At 31.6% G+C, this 21,881-nt stretch overlaps 1 protein-coding gene across 2 annotated transcripts; it reads right to left on the bottom strand.

The window, feature by feature from the left end:
- Positions 1-12,530: 12,530 nt before the first annotated feature.
- On the bottom strand, positions 12,531-15,278 carry LOC129291729 (transcription factor bHLH57-like). 2 transcript variants are annotated; one of them, XM_054929234.1, is made up of 4 exons: positions 14,705-15,278; positions 13,848-14,348; positions 13,317-13,682; positions 12,531-12,858 (listed from the first exon to the last, which is right to left on the bottom strand). In XM_054929234.1, the coding sequence occupies exons 1-4, from the start codon at positions 14,735-14,737 to the stop codon at positions 12,796-12,798; spliced, it is 963 nt and encodes a 320-aa protein (XP_054785209.1). In that variant the 5' UTR covers positions 14,738-15,278; the 3' UTR covers positions 12,531-12,795. The 2 variants fall into 2 exon arrangements, with proteins under 2 accessions (XP_054785209.1, XP_054785208.1); XM_054929233.1 differs by having other exon boundaries at positions 12,538-12,901; positions 14,705-15,276.
- Positions 15,279-21,881: the final 6,603 nt, after the last annotated feature.

Genomic DNA, 21,881 nt, shown 5'->3' with positions numbered 1-21,881 from the left:
ATCCAACTCTGATACTCTTGTTGATCTTCATTCTCCTTGTGTCTATAATATATGCGGGAAGATACCATTAGCTTTAATTGTTTTTTCTGATTTTAATGCAAACTAATCAATGAAACCTTAGAGAGAAATTCTAAAAACTTTGAATTTAGAAGGAATACCCTGAAGTATAGATAGAAATTAGGGTGGGCTTGGCCTTTTTAGGCCTGAGCCCTTAAAGCCCAATTATCTAAAATTTAATTTAATTTTAAAGCCTGGCCCTTATTTATAAGGCTCAAAGCCGGGTCCTTAAGTCCTCTTTCTTAAAAAATTTAACATTTTAATTTAAATAAAATATTTTAAAATTTAACATAAAATAAATTAAAGTCTTACATAAAATTTAACAAAGATTTAAAATTTAAATTTAAGATGAAGATTTCTAATCTTTATCAATATAAATCTAAATCCTCCTCATTATCATTTAAAATAAAATATTAGATCTCTTAGATGTAGATCCCCTTATTGAAGATGAAGTTAAAGATTTAAGATCAATTATTTTTGCAATTTTTTCTTCATCATCTATAATAAATATTAACCAAATTGTATTATTGTCAGTCAAATATATGTATGTGTGTGTGTAAGATAACTTAACTTATCAAGACTTGAAAAACTGTCCAGGCCTAAGTCCTTTTTCATAGAGCTTATCAGGACCAAGCCCAGTTACTTTAAAAAAAATTTAATTTCTAAAGCTCGAACCTTTTTTTAAACAAGGCCTTCAGGCTCGACCTTTTAAGTCTGGCCCTTGTTCTGGGCTTTGCCCTAAAGGTACCTTTGCTGAAGGTACCCTTCTTTGCAAAAAATTTTAAGATGTAAGGGAAGAAGTGTGAGGTTATCATCTATTTAAGCGTGTTTGCATATTGATTCAAAGATGCTTTCTAACTTGTTATTGATTTGCTAACACGTATATTTTTATATTGACTTGTATTACTAATTCTTTCTTTGGTGAGAGTACTGTGGTCTTCTTGTATATCATCATACTATCAATCCCTTATATATTTTTTGACCAAATAAATTTATTCTATACAAGTAACAATGATCTTGTTAATTATAAGTTTCCTTTTTTAGCTAGTGTTTATGATTAGTTATGATATACATGCAATTCATATCTAATTCATAGTATATATATGTATATTGTTGTAAGGGCTACATAAAAGCAACCACTATTTTAAACAAAACACCCAAAATAAGTAAATATAACGGTTATTAAAAATAACTTTCATACTTGGTCCCAAATATATGATGGTTGTTGATAATAACAGTCTTATATTGGGATAGTCATTATCAACAACCTTCATATACTGTCAGGTCAAGTTTAAAATGGTCAAAAAAGGGATATGTTTATGTGATAAGACTAATAATAACCGTGACATATTATATGCTATATTTAACATTTAAATAACTATCATTTATATAGTGTGTGAATAAATGACGAGTTTATATATGACGGTTCATATCCATCATATATAAGAAAAAAAATAATTATTATTTATTCTCTTTTTTATTATAGCAAAAAAGAAGGAATTATGTCTAGCTTGAGCTGCGACCATCTTGAGAGAGAGAGAGAGAGAGAGGGAGAGGAGTAAAGAGAGAGGATGATATGGTAATGATGGGTCCTACTAACTAGAAAAGTAAAGTACATTTATCAAATATTAACGATAGGATTAAATGCTTTAAGTTTAATTATTTAGAGTTTAATATGTGTTGAATATAAGTTTAGGGTGGATCACTCTTAGATCTATAATTTAGAGTTTAAATTTTCATTTAATCTAATTATCATCTACCATCAAAATATTCAATATATGAAATTTGAAAAAAAATTAAATATACTATATTGTTTATAAATTAAGTTCAGTACTTTTTTTAATTTTATGTATAAGTCATTTCCAGCATGTTTTATTAGAATTAAGAAAAATCTTAAATTTAATTAATTTTATCTTAAAATTTAATAAGTTTATACCTTTACCCCTAATAAATATTCTTACACCTCATTAATGATATTTTTAATTCAAACCATTTAATAAGGGTAAACATGTAAAGATAAGCATTGAAAATTGACAAATACTCTATAAATAAGATTAAATTTTTATTCACTCTTCACTCTATAAATAGGACTAAAGGAGTGATTTATTAATTAGATTTCGTGCCCTATAAAAGACATATGTCTAATTAGTCTTAAAATGTATGTTTGTTACACCAAAAATATTTTTTTAAAAAAAGAGAAATATACTTTAAAAAAAATGAAATAAGTGCATCTTACATTTTTTTTAAAAAAAAGCTCTCAACTTATAAAATATATTGAATAACTTTCTCCACCTAAAGGCTATGTTTGTGTGGATGTGAATGCTTCTATTAACCAACAAGGACATGCCACTTGTGGGGGAGTGTTTAAGAACGAATAGGGAGATTGGATTTTGGACTTCAGAAACAAATTAGGAAGAGCAACCATCTCAGTTGCTGAACTTCTCGCTATAAGAATAGGATTGGAGATTTGTCACTAATAAAAATTTCAAAAAATCAAACCGTTCTCTAATTCATTGATAGCCATCAACATGCTTTTTAGGGATTGTCGTTCTAATTCTTCATTTAATGAAGTAACGGAAATTTGGACCTTGTCATAAAACAAACATCTAGAGAGAATTTGAGTTATGCTGATTACTTAGCTAAGATTACTTACACTATTGGAGTGAACACTGTTTTACTTTGGAACTGTCCCTTAGGTTGCTTGGACATCTGATTGTCGGATGAGAGGAATGCTTAGTTTCTCTTTGCTTCTATAATTCAAGCTTTGGCTTGCCTTTGTAACTCAAAAAGTATTAAGCGTCCTGCCTGGCACCACCACTTTAATTTATTTTTGAGACGGGGCATGGATTATTTAGATTTAATTTGAATGATATTCTTATGTGTTGGAATTTCTTTAATTAAATTCTTTTTTTGGACAGATTTAATTAAATTCATTTTGAAAAGAACAGTTAGGAATGAAAATAAAACTGTACGTATGTCAAAATATAAATATGTGAATTAATATCAATATAAAATATACTGGATAATTTATATATTATTCATGGTTGTTTTTGGTTACCAAATATAGGAATGTTACGAGAAACTAGTCCTTTTTATTACAAATAATTTTAGTAAATATTATTCATGAATTATAATATATATAAGATTAAAGTATACTTTTAATTCTTTAACTTTATATAAGATTTTAATTTAATCCTTTAATTTTTATAATGCATTTTTTTAGTTCTTTAATCCTAACATTGTTAGTTTCAAATGATTATTTTTTATATCAATTATTATTATTTTAAAAAAATTAGATTTAATAAGTCAATATTTAATAATATTTTATCAATATTTAAAAGTTCAATATAAAATTTTATTGGGATAAAACTAACAGTGTTAAGATTAAAGGATTAAAAATATACTTTATAAAATTAAGATATTAAAATAAAATATTATATAAAATTAATAGATTAAATGTATTTTTTAGCTCCAGCATAACTTAGGCCTCATTTGGTATGATTGAATAGTTTTTGATGGAATTGAAATTAGAATTGGAATCAGAATTAGAATTAGAATTGGAATAGAATTGAATTATAAAAGTATGTTTGATATGTCAGAAAAATTAGATGGAATCCTTGCATTACTTTTGTTTGGTATGCAAGACATAGAAATGAAATTATACTTAAAAGATAAAAATACCCCTATATAAAAATTAAAATAAAAAATAATAAAAACTTAATTGTGTATCAATTTTCTTATGTATTTTATATATTAATGAAATATTATATAAATCATAGATTATATCTGTAACTATTATTCATTAGCTTGGGCCAAACAAAAAGTTTTATCATCAGAGGAAACATTTTCTTGAAAATAAAATTGGCAATGGTTCCCATCACTTCTACTTTAAAATAAATACACTAACACGTAGATTTAGAAGAAAAATGTCAAACAAATCAATTCTACTTCTTATACCAAAAAAATATTATAAATATATAAATTATATACAAATATTATATATAATACTATCTTATATATATATATATATATATATTATAACGTTTTATATATAATGAGCAAAAATATCATTCACCCTTTTATACTCCCTTTTTTTTTTTTTGCTAGCATATGATAGCATTTTCTATTTCCATATTCAGTTTAGCAGGATCTCAAATCTAGACCAATATTGTTTCAACCATGCTTGAGAAATATAGACCTTGGGAGTTGAATTCATTCTATAACTCCATAAGAAATGACTGTAAATTTGAGAAGATCAGAAAAAAAAAGCTAGCAAATTGAACAGACTCATGAATTTGGCTAGAGAAAATGTAACTAGAAAGATTCATGCCTTTCCACCTCTTCACATCACTAAGGATGAAGTTAACTATTTATCACATAAGTAGCATTTGTACAAAATGTCTGACTCAATTTTTTTGCCATATCTTCCAATGCACAATTTACCTACCATGGTAAAACCAAAAAATGAACTAAAGAAGTAGACTTGAGCACTTTACAATCAAATTTCCTATATATAAGGCAGCCACAACTATGTAATCAAAAAGGCTACCAACCATGACAGAGCCAAAAAAATATATCCATCATGGTTTACAATATAGACTTAGCTACACTATAATACCTAAAAAGAAGCAGCATATATGACTTACACATAACGCATTTATGCATAAAGTATTTTACGAACCACAGCTGCCTTAGCCTTATCTGGTAGGTTAGGAAATCCAACAAGAATTTTATCAACACCTATCATTTTAAGATATGCATCAGTGCACTCATTGTCAGTAAGATCTTCAACCTTCAACAACTCATCATATAGAGCCTCTCTTCGTGCATCTAACATTGCTTCTCGAGCCAACTTGTCTAAACGAGCTCTTAATTGGGTAGAGGAATCCTTGATGTCTTGGGAAGTAGCTGCTAACATCTCTTTAAGTGCCTCAGTCAAAAACTCATCATGATCTTGACTAGTTCTTTTCCTTTTCTTAGACTTAGAAGTGCCAACATTTGTATTTTCTAATGGATGGTCTAAGAATGTAATTGATGGATCCATCTCTAGTCCAATATCCACAGTATCTTCATCAACATTAGTAGCTATTGTATCAAACTCTGTATCAGCTTCAACCTCATGCACATCATTGCTTGAAAGTGACCATTTTCCTACAGCTCTATCTTTTCCAAATATAAAGCATAGTGCATCAAAGAGAGGAAAGGGTTTGTTCTTGAAATGAGCATCTTTTTTATGGCTCTACAAACACAAAATCACATAAAAATATCAACAGCTAGTAAGCTTACACACTCAAATCTGCATCAATATTTATTATAAGTATAAAAGTTGATATAAAAAATATTTTTCTAGTAAAGTTTTACCTTAACATACTCATCCCACACTTCCTTGTCTGTTGTGACACATTGTTTGTCGGGGTCCCAACCAAATCCAGATGTGTTTGAGCCATATAACATATCATATATGACCTGCCAACTAGTCTTCAAGGTATTCAAACGAGATTGAATGTGAGGTACAGCTAGTATCCCGCATCCAAGTGACTTCTCCTCTATCATTCTTTGCAACTTCTTTAAACCTCCAGCCTTAAACCCATTATCTGCAACCAAGGTCCCATCATCACGAAGCTGAAGCAAGGATTACACAAGAAGAGAGTCTTCCTCAGGTGACCAAACATGATGGGTTGACTTTATAGAATCGCCACCTGTCATGATCTTACTTAAACAGTAAAAATTATCATTAGTTTTAACATATCATAACACAATCAATTGCTATGAAGATAAAATATCATACATCACAATATTGCAAAGAAGGCAAACATCACTTAATAAAACCATTCATAATGTTGTCATTACACAAAACATACATCCACAAATTTTCAACTAGAATTCAAGTCACATCTAGATTTAGGTGTCTCTTCTAATTCTCACATACTACCCCTATGACTCATAAGTTCAACAAACATTTCATTTGCCAAGGTATCACGAAAGTTAGCCTATGCATTTGATGTCTCAATTGTTTGAATGTAAGGTATCTCCATATCATTGGTATTTGTCTCCAATGCCTCTATGTCAATATCCAGTGGATCATCTCCTTGTCGACGGATCAAATTATGAAGGAGACAACACGCTATGATAACCCGATTATGGACTTGAGCGGGGTAAAATGAAGGACTCCTAAGAATAGCCCATCGTAGTTTTAACATTCCGAAACATCGTTCAATAACATTACGCGCAAATGAATGCCTCATGTTGAAGCATTCACGTGGAGTTAAAGGTTGCCGTCCATCCCTCCACTCACTTAAGTGGTATCGTTGACTTCAAAATGGGGCAAGAAATCCTTCACAATTTGCATACCCCGCATCAACCAAGTAATATTGGCCTACAAGAATAAAAGAAATTAACTTTAAGCTCATTACTACATTGATCATTACTAAAAAATAAATTAACATTACCTTGAGGCACTTTTAAACCATTCCTACGACTAATAGCATCTCGCAAAACTCTACCATCAGCCGCTGAGCCTTCCCAACCCATTAAGACATATGTGAATTGTCCATCCGGAGAGCAAACTCCCAACACATTAGTAGTTATTTCCCCCTTTCGATTTCTATATCTCGCTTTGTCAGCCATAGGCACCTTCACTTTAATATGGGTTCCATCAAGAGCACCTAAACAATGCTAAAAATGACAAATAATTAATTAAAAGAACAAGTAAATTATATCATTAATAAAAGTTGTGAATTAAGATATGAGATTGCCTTAAACCACCTCCATTTTTCGTCTATTGAATCCTCAGCAATTGGGTCAGGTTTCTTTAGAAGCTCTCGATTCAATTTCATCATAGAGGTTAAGACCAAATTAAAATACCTACTAATAGTTTCACCAAACCTCCCAAAATAAAATCGTATAACTCTATTTTTTAAATGATGTGTAAGGATATGTAAGAACATTGTCACTTGCTCATCAACTAGCATGTTTTTGGTTGGTTTCAAACCTCCTATAACATCAAGCATAAGACATAGCTTGTCGAATGTGGCTCTATTCATTTTAAGCTGGTTATAACAAGTAATGTCACTGTTATACACCAAGTTCCGTAAGTGGACTCTATGAGCATAGAAGTCTACCGTATATGGCCTTTGACTAATACGATTCCTACGCAAGGCTATAGTGGTACAAATGGCAAAGAAACATTGATACATAGAGTGAAGAACATGCATCCACCAAATCATCAAATGAACTATCACATCTCTCATTTCTGGATCCATAACTGTAGGTTATAAATTTTAAATATCAGGATAAAAAATTCTAAAACATCCAACAAATATCACTTTAATAGACTAGAAACAGTATAAAATTCTATTGGCAACAAAAATAGTATAAAATTCTAACATAAAACCTATATTTAATAGACTAGAAAATCATGAAACTCTAGTAAAGCATCTTAAACTAAACACACATTGTGTCATACTAATTGTAAACAAGTTATAGATACAAAATCCACCAGTTATAGGCCTTTCAATATTAGATCCTGACCATGTGCAAGTAAGGAAAATAAACGAGAGAAACACTGAAATATGAGCTAGCCAAGTAAAGATAAACCAACAGTGGGTGGCAACAAAGTAGATAAGGGATCAAGAACAATTTGATTAGATGTATTGTACTTGAGATTGCGCTATAAAATTTTAGGACAGTCCCATAATAAATATTACCAGAAACGGATTGCCCATTTGCAAAACCTAGTCAAAGAAAGAAGATGAAGGAGATTCAAAGATCAAAAATTTTCAGATAACTTTTGCCATAGAAGTAAACTCTCGTACACTACACTTTCTGAATGCATGGTTTTGTGGCAGTCACACTAAAAGCAGTGGGAACCACCCAATATAAAAAAATTTGGGTGGTGGAGTTGAAGATGCCGACAATATAGGCATCGTGAAAATAAACAAAACAGTGAATTTGAATTATTGTGCATCATTTGTAACTGGAAATCCAGAATCAGAGGAACATGCGAATAGCTTCAAAGATGGTGATAAGGCATCATAGTGAAGCTAGTCTCCGGTGGATAAAATTAAACACAATCTTTTATTAGGACAGTCCTATAATAAATATTTTCTGAAACAACAGCCTACAGTAAGAAGTCATGAATACGGCAAAAAACAATCTTTTCCAGAATTCCAAAGGCTATGTCTCTTCCCTTCAATAAAATTCTCCGCCTTTCCAATCTTCTCCGCCTCCTTTCAAGCTCGTCATTCTCTATTCTCCTTTTTTTTAGTACTAATTAGTTTAATTTTCTTTGCTTTGATTTAGCTTTGATACCCAGAAAAAAACCTAGCTTAAACAGGGGAGGCGGCAAAAGGATATAAAATCACGGAAGAAAAAGAATGGAGGACGGAAGTCGATTGCCATACCTTAGTCGCGAAATCCAAAATACCAGTCCAGACCACGTCATCCGTCGTCCGTCTCGTCTTCAATCTCGCCACAGCTCTCGCCTTCTGTCGTTTTGCAACAGCTCTCAGCTTTCTCTCCCTCTGTCGCGACCGAGCGTGAATGTGTGAGTAAGGTGAGGCCGTGAGGGTTTTATTTTTTTTTGAGGGCAAATTTGTCATTTTGAAATTTGTATGAGGGCAAAAGTGTCTTAAATATTACAATTCTATAGAATTGCTCCCAAATCTATAGATTTACATAAAGAATCCAATTCAGCTTTTTTCCATAGAATTAGGATTCCCAAGAATTACAATTCATATTTACCAAACATTACTTTATTCAGATTCCTATTCCAATTCCATTTCCATCTTCACAATTCCAACCTACCAAACATGGCCTTACCAAAAACTCTTCATTCCATCCACATAAATAGATGAATGAGAAAGCGCGTTTGTATGGGCCAAGGAAGAGTAGAGACAAATCCTTAATGTGATTTTTTTTTTTTTTTTTGTGTGGCTTCGCTGGTGCATGTCTCTTGTCCATTTTTATTTCTTTTTTAATTATTTTATTTTTATTCTTCATCATATATATATATATATATATATATTTATATATAGCCCGAACAATTTTACTTTAGTCTACTTCCACGTCTTTTCTGACCCAGCAACACCAACATGACTATTGAAGCTTCTTAGTTTCACACGTGTACATTATATATATAATTATATATGACGTTCATATCTCATTTTTTGGAATAACTCTCTGACGTATAATGTACATTATCAATACAGGATTTATCTGAATAACTCTTAAAAAATATATTCAAATCACTTTCAAAATGTATTTTTGCCAAATTTAACAAGTTCTTTAATGAATTTTTGTCAAAGAAAAATTAAGAACAAAACACACACATAATATAACGTCTTGTAATAATAAAATATAATGATATATGACGTTCATATCTCATTTTTCCCCTTTATTAATTGACTAAAGTTTGTATTTATCAAAAGTTCATGGGCACACGTATTGTGATCCGACTTAATCTAGTTAGACTAAATCCCCGAACAATTTTCCCAAGTTAAAGTCAGAATTATTCAACCATGAAATGCCAATTCTTTTATGCATCTTTAACTATTTATACCAAAAAACTTGAATCTATTCGAAGCTTATGATAAAGATATATTAACTATTTTTTATATATTAAGAATAGTTAAAATTAGTTAAATGTTACTCTGTCCATTTAAAAATGTAAGGCGTTTTTTGAGGAGTTAGATGTTAAAAAACATAAGATATTTTTAATCTTTCGAGATGTAATTATTGCTTCTTTTTTAAAAGTGTCTCTATTGATAGTAACTTTATATTTATTATAGGATGTTTAATATGAGTAAATATAAAAAGATAGAGTTAATTTAAAAGTAAGTAACAACTTTATTGAAGGGTGAGATTCAGTTAAAAATATTTTATATTTTTAAACAAATGGAGCAATAATTTTCATAATGTTTTAAAATCACCTTTAGTCAAGCTAAAAAACGTGAAAAAACTAGCAGCATTACTTAAGCTTAGAGTGAAAGGTAATTTTTTTAGTAGTTCTAAAAAATTTCATTAAATGTTATGAAAGACTTTGTTTTAAAAAAGAGGGGTATTATAAATTACTTATTACAGATCATAAAAAATACTAGATAGTTCTTATACTTCTTTCATTTTAAATTATAAGATAATTTTGGGAGAGTTTTGAAATCTTAAAATACAAGACACTTTGACAAAAATAAAATTTCATTAATGATACTAATACAATTTGTAAAAATAGCAGCTCACCGTATTAATTTTAATATGAGATATATTTATACAAGGCAAAAATATATATTGAGATCTATCTGAAAATAAAATCAAGATCCATTAGAAAATAAAATAAAGATTTATCAAGATATATCAATGAATAAAATAGTGGCAGAAAATAATATACAGAATAAAAAGCCTAATAGTATTTTCCTATGTTATATTTATGGAATAATACAATAATATGACCAGACTCTAATACCATAATACAATTTATGAAAATAATAATTTATCTTATTAAATTTAATATGAGATATATTTTTACAAGAAAAAAAGATCTATCAAGATTCATAAGAAAATAAAATAAAGATATATTGATATTTATCAAAGAATAAAAAAAGTATTAGAAAATAAAATAGTTACAATCAAAATCATTATAACCACCATAACTATACAAAATGATATATACAATTAAAAATCTAACATTGCCCTGATGCTTTTTCATATTATCCCTCCCATTATATTATTTCTTTTTAATATTCATTTATGAAGGTAGTATTAAAAAAATGAAGTGCTTTTTTAGGAGTTTAGATTTCTATTTTGAAAAAATAAAATCATAAAATATATTTAATAAGCTTTGTTAATATGTGTTATTTTGTTTAAAACTATTTTATAATTTGAAAGGAGAGAATTTTTTTTTCAACTATTTTCTCGAAACTATAATATAAGACATCTTATTGAAATCGTGCTTGATTTAAAATATAAGATATTAGATAACTTTTATTATTATCTTTTCAACTATACCTTACTTTATTTATTACTTTTTTTTTAAAAAAATAACGTGTTAGAATTTTAATTACTATTATTAGTTCTCTTATATAGGATTTTTTAAAGATGGTATAATTAAAAAACATATAAAATTTGTTAATGTTCTATATTTTGATTCAATTATTATTATTAAGACACTTAATTATATAACATATGAAGATAAAATTGAAAAGATGAACAATTTCTTGTGAAAAAAAAATAAGATTTCAAGATTTCAATTAACTCTTCTTGAGGCCGTAAAATAGTTACTGTGGAAAAAATAGAGTTGAAAGGGGTAATTAATTTTAATTGAATTTGTCAGTATAATTAAGTAGCTGACAGGTCCTTACACCAACAAAGATGAGAGAGAGGGATATTGAAATGGATGCCTTGATTTGATTAGGTAGTTGGATGGGAAAGAGTAAGATTGTTAAGATTGTCAAATTAGTTGAAATGCAACTAACTAATGCTCAATTAAGGGACAGACTGATTGATCAGACAAAGAAGGCAATTAAATGGAGAAGCAGAAAGCGACGAGGGAAACAAGTAATGATGAAAAATACAATATTGGAAATGTTCAGACAAAATCATGTGAATATCACGCACAAGTCTTCGCCAAAAAAAAAAAAAATTAAAAAGTCAAATATAAAAGGGGGCACCATCATTCCTTACACCATCTTTCTTTCTTGGTTCTTTTTTTTTTTTTTTGTTTTGTTTTGTGAATTCCTTCCTCCATCTTTCTAATCGTCATTGTCCCCTAATGATTTTGGGTTCCTAAAATTAAAGCATGTTTATGTGAATTTATTTATCAATCATAAATAATTAAAGTAACATTTTAAAAAAGAAAGTAATTATTTTTATATTTTATTTTAGTTAGTAACCGAACCAAAATATTTTTTTCTTAATATATAATAGTTATTGATTTTTAGTACCTACACTTGATTAATAACTAAAATTGCAGAAAATAATCATTTTACATTATATTCTAGTCAATAGTCTTGCCCAATCAAAATAGTTATTTTCAAACTCTAAGAACAAATATATTACTTCATCATAAAAATAAACCAGACAAAATTCCTAGAAATTAAATAATAATTATTACAACCTCAAAACTATAACTAGAGATAGCAAAAATAAAAAGAATTTAATCATCCTTGCAGAAAATCAATAATTGAAAATTTATATTTCTTTCGTTAAAAAAATGTAAGTCATTTGTTAAGAAGTTGAATATTAAAAAATTTAAGGTATTTTTAGTCTTTTGAAACATAATCAGTCTTTTTTTTTTTAAGTGTCCTATTAGTAGTAACTTTATATTTATTGTAAGATATTTAATAAAGATAAATATAAAAAGATATGATTAATTTAAAAATAAATAATTTATTAATTAGAGATAAGATTCAGTTAAAAAAAATATTTTTAAAAGGATGGAGTAAATGGACAAAAAAAAATCATGAAAAGTGGTACCATCCAGTGTAGGGAAAGCATCAGCAGAACAAATTAATAGTGTCTGACAGAGAGAAAAAAATGAGACGAAACATTGGGAGGACGATTAAATTAAGGAGATTACTATTTAAGGAGCAGATCAATGTTTTCATGTGATGGCCTCTCTGTCTTCTCTCTGTACTAAATCTGTCTCCATCTCTCTATATCACACACATTATCGAGAAGCATAATTCAATTCACATGGCCTATACAGACAAATTAGCAGTGCCCTCTGCTCCCCGTTTCTCTGCCTTCCTAGTCCCAGTCACTTCCTTTGCTAGCTTCCATTGATGAACCTGAACATCTCTTCAACTGCTCCTGCAATTTCACTTGCTGTCACTACCTTACACTCTTCTTGTATCTGCATTCATCAATATACCAAACCCATTTTCATCACAGTCCTTTCTGCTCCCACTTAACTGCTTACTCAGTGTGTGTTAAGTCCAAGTTAATCAATGGCTATCAACTATCAAGGCACCAAAACGATGCGTTTTATACTTGAAAATAAAGTCCGAAAGTTTAAGTTTTTAGCAAAGATTTTGAAATGGGATAAAAGCGAAAAAGGTGGGTTTATGAAAAAGTTGAAATTTTTATAAAGGGAAGGCATTATTCGAAGAAGAGAAGCCAGGTTTGGCTTAGGTTAGAAGTCAGAAGCGCAGAAACAGTACAGATTCCACAGTGATGAGTTGACCCAATTGAAGGTAAAAGAAATCATGAAAGAGAAAAGGTTTCGAGGGGCGTAGGGGGAGAAAAAGGAGCAGAAGACAGAGAAATACCTTGAGATTGAAACAGTAGAGAACCGAGGCCCGGGAGGAGGAGGTTATGTTTAGGTGCAGAATAGTTAGCCTAAGATCCTCAAGACCCACAATGGCTTTCACTAACTGCCCGCTTCTTCTCTTGCACTGAACCTTGAGGTTCACATGGTTTTGAATCACAGTTACTTCTATTTCTGCAAACTCTGACTTGCTCTCTGCCTGCACCTCTTCCCCAAAGTTCGATTCTTCCACACTCGACGTCGTTCCGTAGCTGAATCCAATTTCATTGTTCCTTCTCATCCTTTTCTGTGCCTCCAGGGATTGAAGCAACTGCTCCAATTCCTTCACAAAATCTATTGCACCTCCAATAATAGACGCTTGGTCACCCTAAAAAAGACATCTATTATTAACAAACCACAAGAATTGGGTTTGAACGTACTGAGGTGGTAGTTCATTGGTGAGACAAAAGGTTAGATTTTTACCACGAGAGAAGCTAAACGAGGGAAATTGAAGAAGTGGGTTTGGTTCGATTTATGAAAACAAATTGGTTACCTTTTGAATATAGGGTGGAGGCATGAGCGATCTCAGAACACCAAGGTGGTCGTTCATTTGGCGGCGACGGTTGCGTTCGACTGTAATGTGGGTCATGCGTTGATTCTCCACGTCTTCTCTGCTCTTAACATGTCTCTTCCTCTTTCTCCTACAGTTCTCAGATTTCTCCAACGACTGCGACGGCATCTCTGCCGTCTCGTGGGTGACGCAGCTCTCTAGCTCCGGCGGCGCGTGAACTTGGGTCTCTATTGCTCTAGGTACGGACACCCTTTCCCTCTCTTCTTTTGCGCATGGTTTCTTCTGGTTTACAAGTGTCTGAAACTGGAAGTACGAGTCTTTGAAGGGAAACAATTGTGGGGTTTGAGATTCCACATTCTGAAGCATCTCAAGAAATGGCATTTTATCATCCAAACTTGATAGTGACATCAAAAGTTCTTCTTCATCTTCATTCTCAATCAGACCTTGCTCGAAGCAGTTCGGCACCAAATGCTCACCAAAGAGCTGCAACAAGAGGGAAAAAAAACTCTTGAGATGAAAAAAATGCAGAACTTCAAAGAAGCAAAGAATATATCATTCCACAACTGGGATTGTGGATTCAATTTCAACGGATAAAATAAAAACAGTACGAAAAGAGGAAGGATTATAGAATGCAGAAAGAGCGAGAGCAGCGCAGAATGCAGACGCATATATATACATATTTGCAGGAAAATAACACACAACAATAAATGCCAAGCATTTAAGGAGAAAATGCAGTACTGTTTGAGGGTTCGGGGAGTGTGTTATCCAGAAAAGGGCAAAAATGAAGAAGTGTGAAAACCAAAAACAAGGAAACTGAAAGTAAACAACAACGAACATACACAGGAATTGATGGGTCCTTGAGGCCTCTCCATCAGAAGTGACCTTAAATTCTTCCGTAGAGTAGTTGCTGTATTGTATGGGAGTGATGATACTAACAAAACAATAGCAATAATAAATGTAATCCCCAAGAAGCAGCAGCAGAAGGACACCCCATAATAATCATATCTATATTAATATATTCCTTAGCTTTCTGAAATGTTGATAATACACGCTCATATCTGCAGAATGTAACGCACAATAAATGCTGTGCCTGGAAGGAATAGTGACTCGAGGTTAAAACATGAAATTGGAGGGGAATTCAGAGAGGAGAGGGATTGTGGTAAGAAACGAAAGGTGGAAATTTAGAAGAGATATGGCAGACGATGATGCATATGAAACTCAGAGAGTTGGTGAGAGAGAGATTTCAGAGGGGAGAGAGAGAGAGGGTTGTGTTGTGTGTCTGGTTTCAAAGGTCCCAAGTCCCAACCATTATTGGCGGTGGCAATTTTGTCGAGCAGCGAGGACAGACAGTTGTGGGACTCTGTGTTTCTCTCTCCTCTCTTTCTCTCTCTTTCTGTTTCTTTCTTTTGCTTATTTGCGTTAGAAGAGTACGGAAAAGAAAAGGAAGAAGGGAAGGAAAAGGAAAAGGAAAAGACCTTGGAAAGGCCTTGTGTGGATTGTGTCCCAACCTCGTATGATGATGGGTCATTTCTCAATTTCCACAAAATCTACCATTGTTTGGGATAAATACTTAACACTGTCAATAAATTATTGGTTATTTACCTTTTGACCCATCACCGGTCAATTTATCCTGCACATGGAGTCCCAGTACAATACTTAGCTCAACCTCTGGACTCGGGTACAGCAGACTGGGTTGAGTTTGGTCCAGTCAGATTTTTTTTCAAGTCACGGAGATAAAAACATTTTCAGTTCAGTTACGCCTAAAGTATGTTTAAAATAATGCATGTTATTTCTTTTGCTTTGTTTAAATTTATACTCACTCTATTTAAAATATAAAATATTTTTAATTTAGTTTTATCTTCAATAAAGTAGTTATCTATTTTTAAATTAACATTATCTTTTTATATTTATTCTTATTAAATATTTTATAATAAATATAAAGTTACTGTTAATAGGGTCATTTTTTTAAAAAAATTAATGATTACATCTCAAAAGATTAAAAATATATTATATTTTTAAATATTCAACTGCTCAAAAAATGCCTTACATTTTTTAACGAAGGAAGTAATTAATAACTAAAATTATTTTAGATTTATTTCATACACTCCCCCAATCTTATTTATAAAGTAGAGATAGATTTTTTTTATCTTATTTATAGGGCATGTTATTAATAGAAACTAAAAAATTATTAAATTTTTAAACAGATTTAATGAGTTTTAAAATTTTTATTAATTTTAATAAAATACATTAAAAGTGACTTACCAATAAAATTAGATGGTGCATGTATATATTATCTCAATGATCTAAATGAATGATGAACATATTGCTCATCCAATTATTCATTGCCGCATTTCTTTATGAGAGGATTACAAAAAACTAAAATGACTGTAAAGGCCAATGCATATTCCTAGTATATAGTTAAGTAGACATATCATTCTATGTATTATTATAAATTTTTTGTATTATATTCAATTGATATTATATAGTTATTATTTATAAATATAGGAATATAAGATAGATGAGGGAAAATTTAGGAAAAGGAAGAAATGAAATTGAGGTATTAAGGGCAGGGTGTAGAGCGGAGACTAAGGGGTTTTTTTCATGGAAACGGCACAAAGTGTTGTCCCCAGGAGGGTGTTGTCGCGTCTTTTAAGTGTCAGTGGGCGTAGCACCTCACTGAGGCCCCTTCGGTCTTCCTCAGTCTTGAATCTTCCTCTCGCTTTCCATCAATCTCTCATCTTACAGTTAAGCTTTCAACTCATGAATTTTTTTTTTGGTAAAAAAACAGCTCATAATATTTTTGAGCCATTTGGTTGGTTAGATATATTTAGATTATATTTGAATGAATAAATTTGAATTGAAAATTTTAATTTAAAACTTCACATTTAAAATTTATAAATTATAAATTCTTTATGTAGATTATATAAAAAATTTTAAATTATAATATTAAAATTCTTTATTTTGATTTTAAGTAAAATTTTAAATTTTATGTTTAAATTTAAAGGCAACTCGAACAACATTAGTAGTCTAATCATTGTCAAAGTTGATGGTCTAGATAGCTAACTTTCATTAGGATTAGATTGAGATCGAATGACAAACTTCCATCTAGATCATATCGCTGGCAACAACTAGGACTGGATGGTTGACTTCCATGAGAACCGGATTATTAGCACCTATTGGGACAAAAGTGTAAGCGATGACTGAGACTGGATGGCCGACTTTCACTAAAACTGAACCACTAGTGTTGATCGGGACTGGAGTACAGGTGAAGATAAGGATTGGATGACTGCTATTGACAAGGACAAGATTGTTGACCCTAACTAAGATTGGATAGGTTTAAGACAAAAGACAAGTGCTAGCCGTTTGGTCTCAATGGAAGTTGGATGTTAGATCCTGGTCATCACCTACACCCCTTTCCTAATCGACGCGGTGATCCAGTCCTGATCAAGGTTGCTAGTTTGATCCCAATTGAAGTCGTTGGTTTAGATCACAGTGGGATTCAGCCTTTGAATCCTAGTTGTAGGTGGCTGTCTAGTCTCGATCGGCGCCGACACTCTTGTTTTGGTCAAGGCCAGCGATCTTCTCCTGATCAACGCTGACAGTTTGGTCTTGATGATAGTCAGCCATTTGATCCCCATTGTGCCTACACTTTGGAGTCTTCGCTGGCAATCCATTCTCGATGAAGTTGATCATTCAATCTTAGTTGGCTACGGTGGCTTAGTCTCGATCTAGTCCTGTTTGCCACTAGCAATTTGTTCCTGTTTAGCATTGTCGATGGGCCAGTCAAATTATAAAGAGATTGAGGTGGGATTCGAAATACGAGAGATTTAGAAAGAATTTTCAATTAAAGAAAGATTGAGGTAAAATTTTGATTTGAATTCAGGTCAAATTTAAATTTATATATTTTTAATTTCCTAAACAATCAATTCGTCTCAAATTTAAATTCAAACCTAAATTTTTATATATACAAACATAGCATTATAGAACTATTAGTTTGAATGGAGATAAGACTTGATGAGATGAAACAAACATGCACCGAAGCACGTATGCATTTACTTTCTGAAAAAAGAATAAAGGGCAAGAAGGTAAATTTGTTTATACGATTGTAAGTGAACCCTTACATTCCTTCACTTGATGGAAGGAATGAAAATGTGGAATCAGTTGTTGGAAATAGAGGTGGCATCACTATTGGGAATGAAATGAGCTTTTTTCATGCCATCCAACCAATAACCAAATCTACTTTATCTTACAAGTTTCAGTCCTTTTTTTCACACCCCAAAACCGCGAGTCAAGAAAAGAGAAGATACTGGGGAACAATAAAGAGCAGAAAAACGATCAGACAATAATGGCACCCCCATTCACTAACCAACACAAATGTTGACATTCCATTCATTTCATTTACCTCTCACATAATAAGATTACAAAATTATTTTTTTATTTTATTTATAGTGTATTTTTATGATTTTTGTGTCCATTTTTATTTTTGTGCTCCTATTAAATGCTGAGGTATTTTATTTTTAATATATATATATATATATGTATGTATTTAATAGGAGTAAAGATAAAATTTTATTAAATTTTTAGATTGAAATAATAAAATTTAAAGTTTTTTTATTACGTTGAAAATAATTTATAAGTAATATTGGATGGAGCATGCAAAAAATAATGCAAATTGGATTTTTTTTATATTTATACGTTTATATATTTGAATATTAAGATTAAAATTTTAAAAAGGTAAACTGTTTTCATTTAAACAAGTAAATAAACGTAGTGGAATAGTGCACACAGACAATAAAGTTTTTCGTCGTATAAGGCGATATCGAGCTACTAGCTTTTCCTTTCTCCATGTTAACACGTTCTTTTGCGTGCTCTTTGATTTTGACATTTACTTGTGTGTGTATGTGGTGAATTCAAATTCACCGTAAAGAAGAAATAAACATATATGAAATAAAAAAACTTTTTTTTTTTACCAGCGAAATAAAAACACTGAGAGACAGGATCTTACCATTAACCACGCTTTCAGAGGAACAAATTACTGTGATGATTAGGTTGCTTATCATGCATCACAGGACAACACCCATGCTAGGATATACATACTTACATAAACCAAATTAACTTGGAAACACCAACGATATTGTTTTTTCCTCCAATAATCTTATTTTCCTATGTTTCTCATAATCTTGAGCCCTTAATTATTTTCATAATCATGCTAATTCCCAGCAAAATCTTTCCTTTCAAAATGAACTCTTTCATCATCATTTGGACTTTGATTGTGTGTGTGTGAAAACTCGTCTAGTCAAAAGAATTTCAGAATTTGGAAATTAAAGTACCCATAAACTTTTTTGGCCAACATCACCTAGTCTGAAATATCAAGACACATTGCTGGGGCGTCTTTTGACCTGGTGGAGATAATAAATGGTTGTATTCAAAAGTTATGTTTTTTTTTTCCTGGCCAGAAAGCGAATAGAAATAAGACTCCTATGTGCTGTTCATGTAATGTCCATATTAATAGAGCTTTAGAGTTGAGCAGGCTATTGCAAGTTAATTTGACAGGCGATTTGGAAAAGTATATTGGGATCTGGTTGATTCATAAAAGAGCATCATGTTGCTTGTTTGCTCCTATCCTGGATAAAGTCAAGAGTCATATGTCGCGGGTGGAAGAAGAAAATGTTAAATGCTGCTAGGAGAGCAGTTTTGATTCAATTAGTTATCTCGGCAATGCCTAGTTATTACATGCAAATTATGCTACTCCCAAAAACATCACTTGGAGAGATGGAGAAAGAATGTAGAAGTTTTCTTTGCGGAGATGAGGATAATGCTAAGAAATTCCATTTTTTGGCTTGGAAAGAGGTCACTAAGGATTTAAAAAAAAAAAAAAGTGGAGGTTTGAGAATTAAGGATTTAAATACTCAAAATAGAGCTTTCATGTTTAAACTTTGTTGGCAGCTACTAAACAATAGTAAAGCTATGTGGGTCAAGTTTAGAAATCTAAATAAAAATGTGGCATTGAAGTTGTTCCCACGATTAGGAGAAAAGCAAGTGCCTCCTTGACATGGCAAGGTATTGTAAACTACTAGGATAATTTTATTAAAGGCGTCAAGAAAAGAGTTGGGAACGGCAAAAGTACTAACTTCTGGACTGATTTGTGGGAATGTTGCGGCATTCCTTTGACTCATCTTGCTATTGATAACACTTTCAATGCAAATGACAAAGTTGCAGATTTTTTTCTGATTACAGGGAATTGGGATCTTCAGAAAATGAGGATATGGTTACCTAGTCATGTTATAAACCGCATTGCTTGCACTAATGTCCTGAGAGATGAGAGATGAGAGGATCTGTTTATTTGGAATCCATCATCGGATGGAAATTTCAATATTTCTTCTGCTTACAAATTTCTTCTTATAGGTAAACCTTCGGCAATGAGAAAAATTTGGAATAAAATTTGGTGCTAGACAAGACCTGAGAAGAATAAAATTCACTTATGGTTGGCGGTTACAGATAGGTTGCATACTGTAGAGTTGAGAGCAAAATGTGGTCTTCAACAATCTACTTGTTGCCTTGTGGGATGTAACCAAAAGGAGGAAATCATGCACATCCTTAGAGACTACCTAGAAGCAGAGGAATGGTGGAAAAAAATAGTCAAAGAGAAGGGATGGAGCAGTTTCAAATGGCTACAAGGAGCGGATTGGTTTCTTTGAAATTAAAAAAAAAAATCATTTGGTAATCATCTAACTAGAAATGTGCCCTGGCATGTTTTCTTTGGGTATATGTGGTGGGATAATTAGGGTACTAGATTTTCTTTTTTAAAAAAAAAAAAATCTCTAATGGCGCAAATGTAGATCCTAGTCAAAACTTGGATACACTTTGGCAGATAAGTGATCTCTACACCTACTGCAACTATCACCAAGGACATCTCCCAGCAAAAGAAGGAACCATGCTCAGTGGTATAGATCAGATGAAAATGCTATTAGGTTAGATGTAGATGGATCCTATAAAGATGGCATCTCTTGATGTGATGATGTAGTTAGAAATAGCATTACTGATTGGATTGTTAGTTTTACCTCTAGTGTGGGATATTTTCCTCCTACTATCACATAGATTATTAGTATAACTCAAGGATTAGAGCTTTGCTTTAATAAGGGGTTCCACAAAGTTATTGTTTACATAGACTGTATTGAGGCAAATAATTTGATCTTACGATATGATAGTGACAATCACCCACACAAGAATATTTGAATTATGCTAGATTTCTTTCGTATGAAAACCATCATGTTTCTTTAAGTTTTATGTCTATAGAGGCAAATTGTTGTGCCCATTTACTTGCTAGTTTTGCTAAGAACGTTACTGAATCCTACTGCTCTCTTAATTAACCCCCACCTCATTTTAGGGAGGTGTTGGATGATGACAAGAGAAGATTCATTACTGTGTATCGAGACAACCTTTTTTTGTTAAAGCATCTTTCTTCATTCAAAAAGAAAAATATCGACACACATGGAACACTTAGAAACTCAAATTTCAGTATAAATCTACATAAGAAATCACACTCATCATAACATTTTTACCAAAGACCTCTCAATCTTATCCTTATCTTATTAGCAACTCACCAATCGCCAATAGTGAATATATCTAAAAGAGAAACTTCCAGCCCCATTAAATGACCGGTGAGCAACTTGAGTTGGCGCTATCAGGAAAAAAACTTATAACCTTTTACATTCTCATGTCACGTGCTTGTTAGTGACACATTGACTAACAGGCTCCATAAACGGTACCAGTTTCCACGTCGGATGGGAGGGTCCCTAGTTTAATAATTTTTGTCCTCCCACAGGGGAAAAACCTTCAACAAGTAGTTTTGTGGTCTGAAGCTACTACAGTTTCAGACCAGAGAGTAGAAGACCGGAAAATTAAACTAAACAGTAAAGAATGTAGTCACAGAACTACAAAACAGACCAACCTAACAAAGGTCAACCCACCATCCTAAAACAGGTCAGGATGATGAGTTGACTTTTTTTTTTTTTT

The sequence above is a fragment of the Prosopis cineraria genome, unplaced genomic scaffold (assembly GCF_029017545.1).
Source record: "Prosopis cineraria cultivar Desert tree isolate PC_DT_omini unplaced genomic scaffold, ASM2901754v1 PC13, whole genome shotgun sequence".
Lineage (NCBI taxonomy): Eukaryota > Viridiplantae > Streptophyta > Magnoliopsida > Fabales > Fabaceae > Prosopis > Prosopis cineraria.
Note: the sequence above shows the minus strand (reverse complement) of the source record. Positions and strands in the feature narration are given on the sequence as shown.

Bases quoted from the DNA above. Each gene is read 5' to 3' on its own strand.
- LOC129291729 (XM_054929233.1), bottom strand. From the start codon at position 14,737: ATGGAGAGGCCTCAAGGACCCATCAATTCCTGT. The intron at 14,349-14,704 runs GTATGTTCGTTG...CTCTTGTTGCAG, and splicing joins AAGGACCCATCAATTCCTGT to CTCTTTGGTGAGCATTTGGT. The intron at 12,902-13,316 runs GTATTTCTCTGT...TGATGAATGCAG, and splicing joins TCTACTGTTTCAATCTCAAG to ATACAAGAAGAGTGTAAGGT.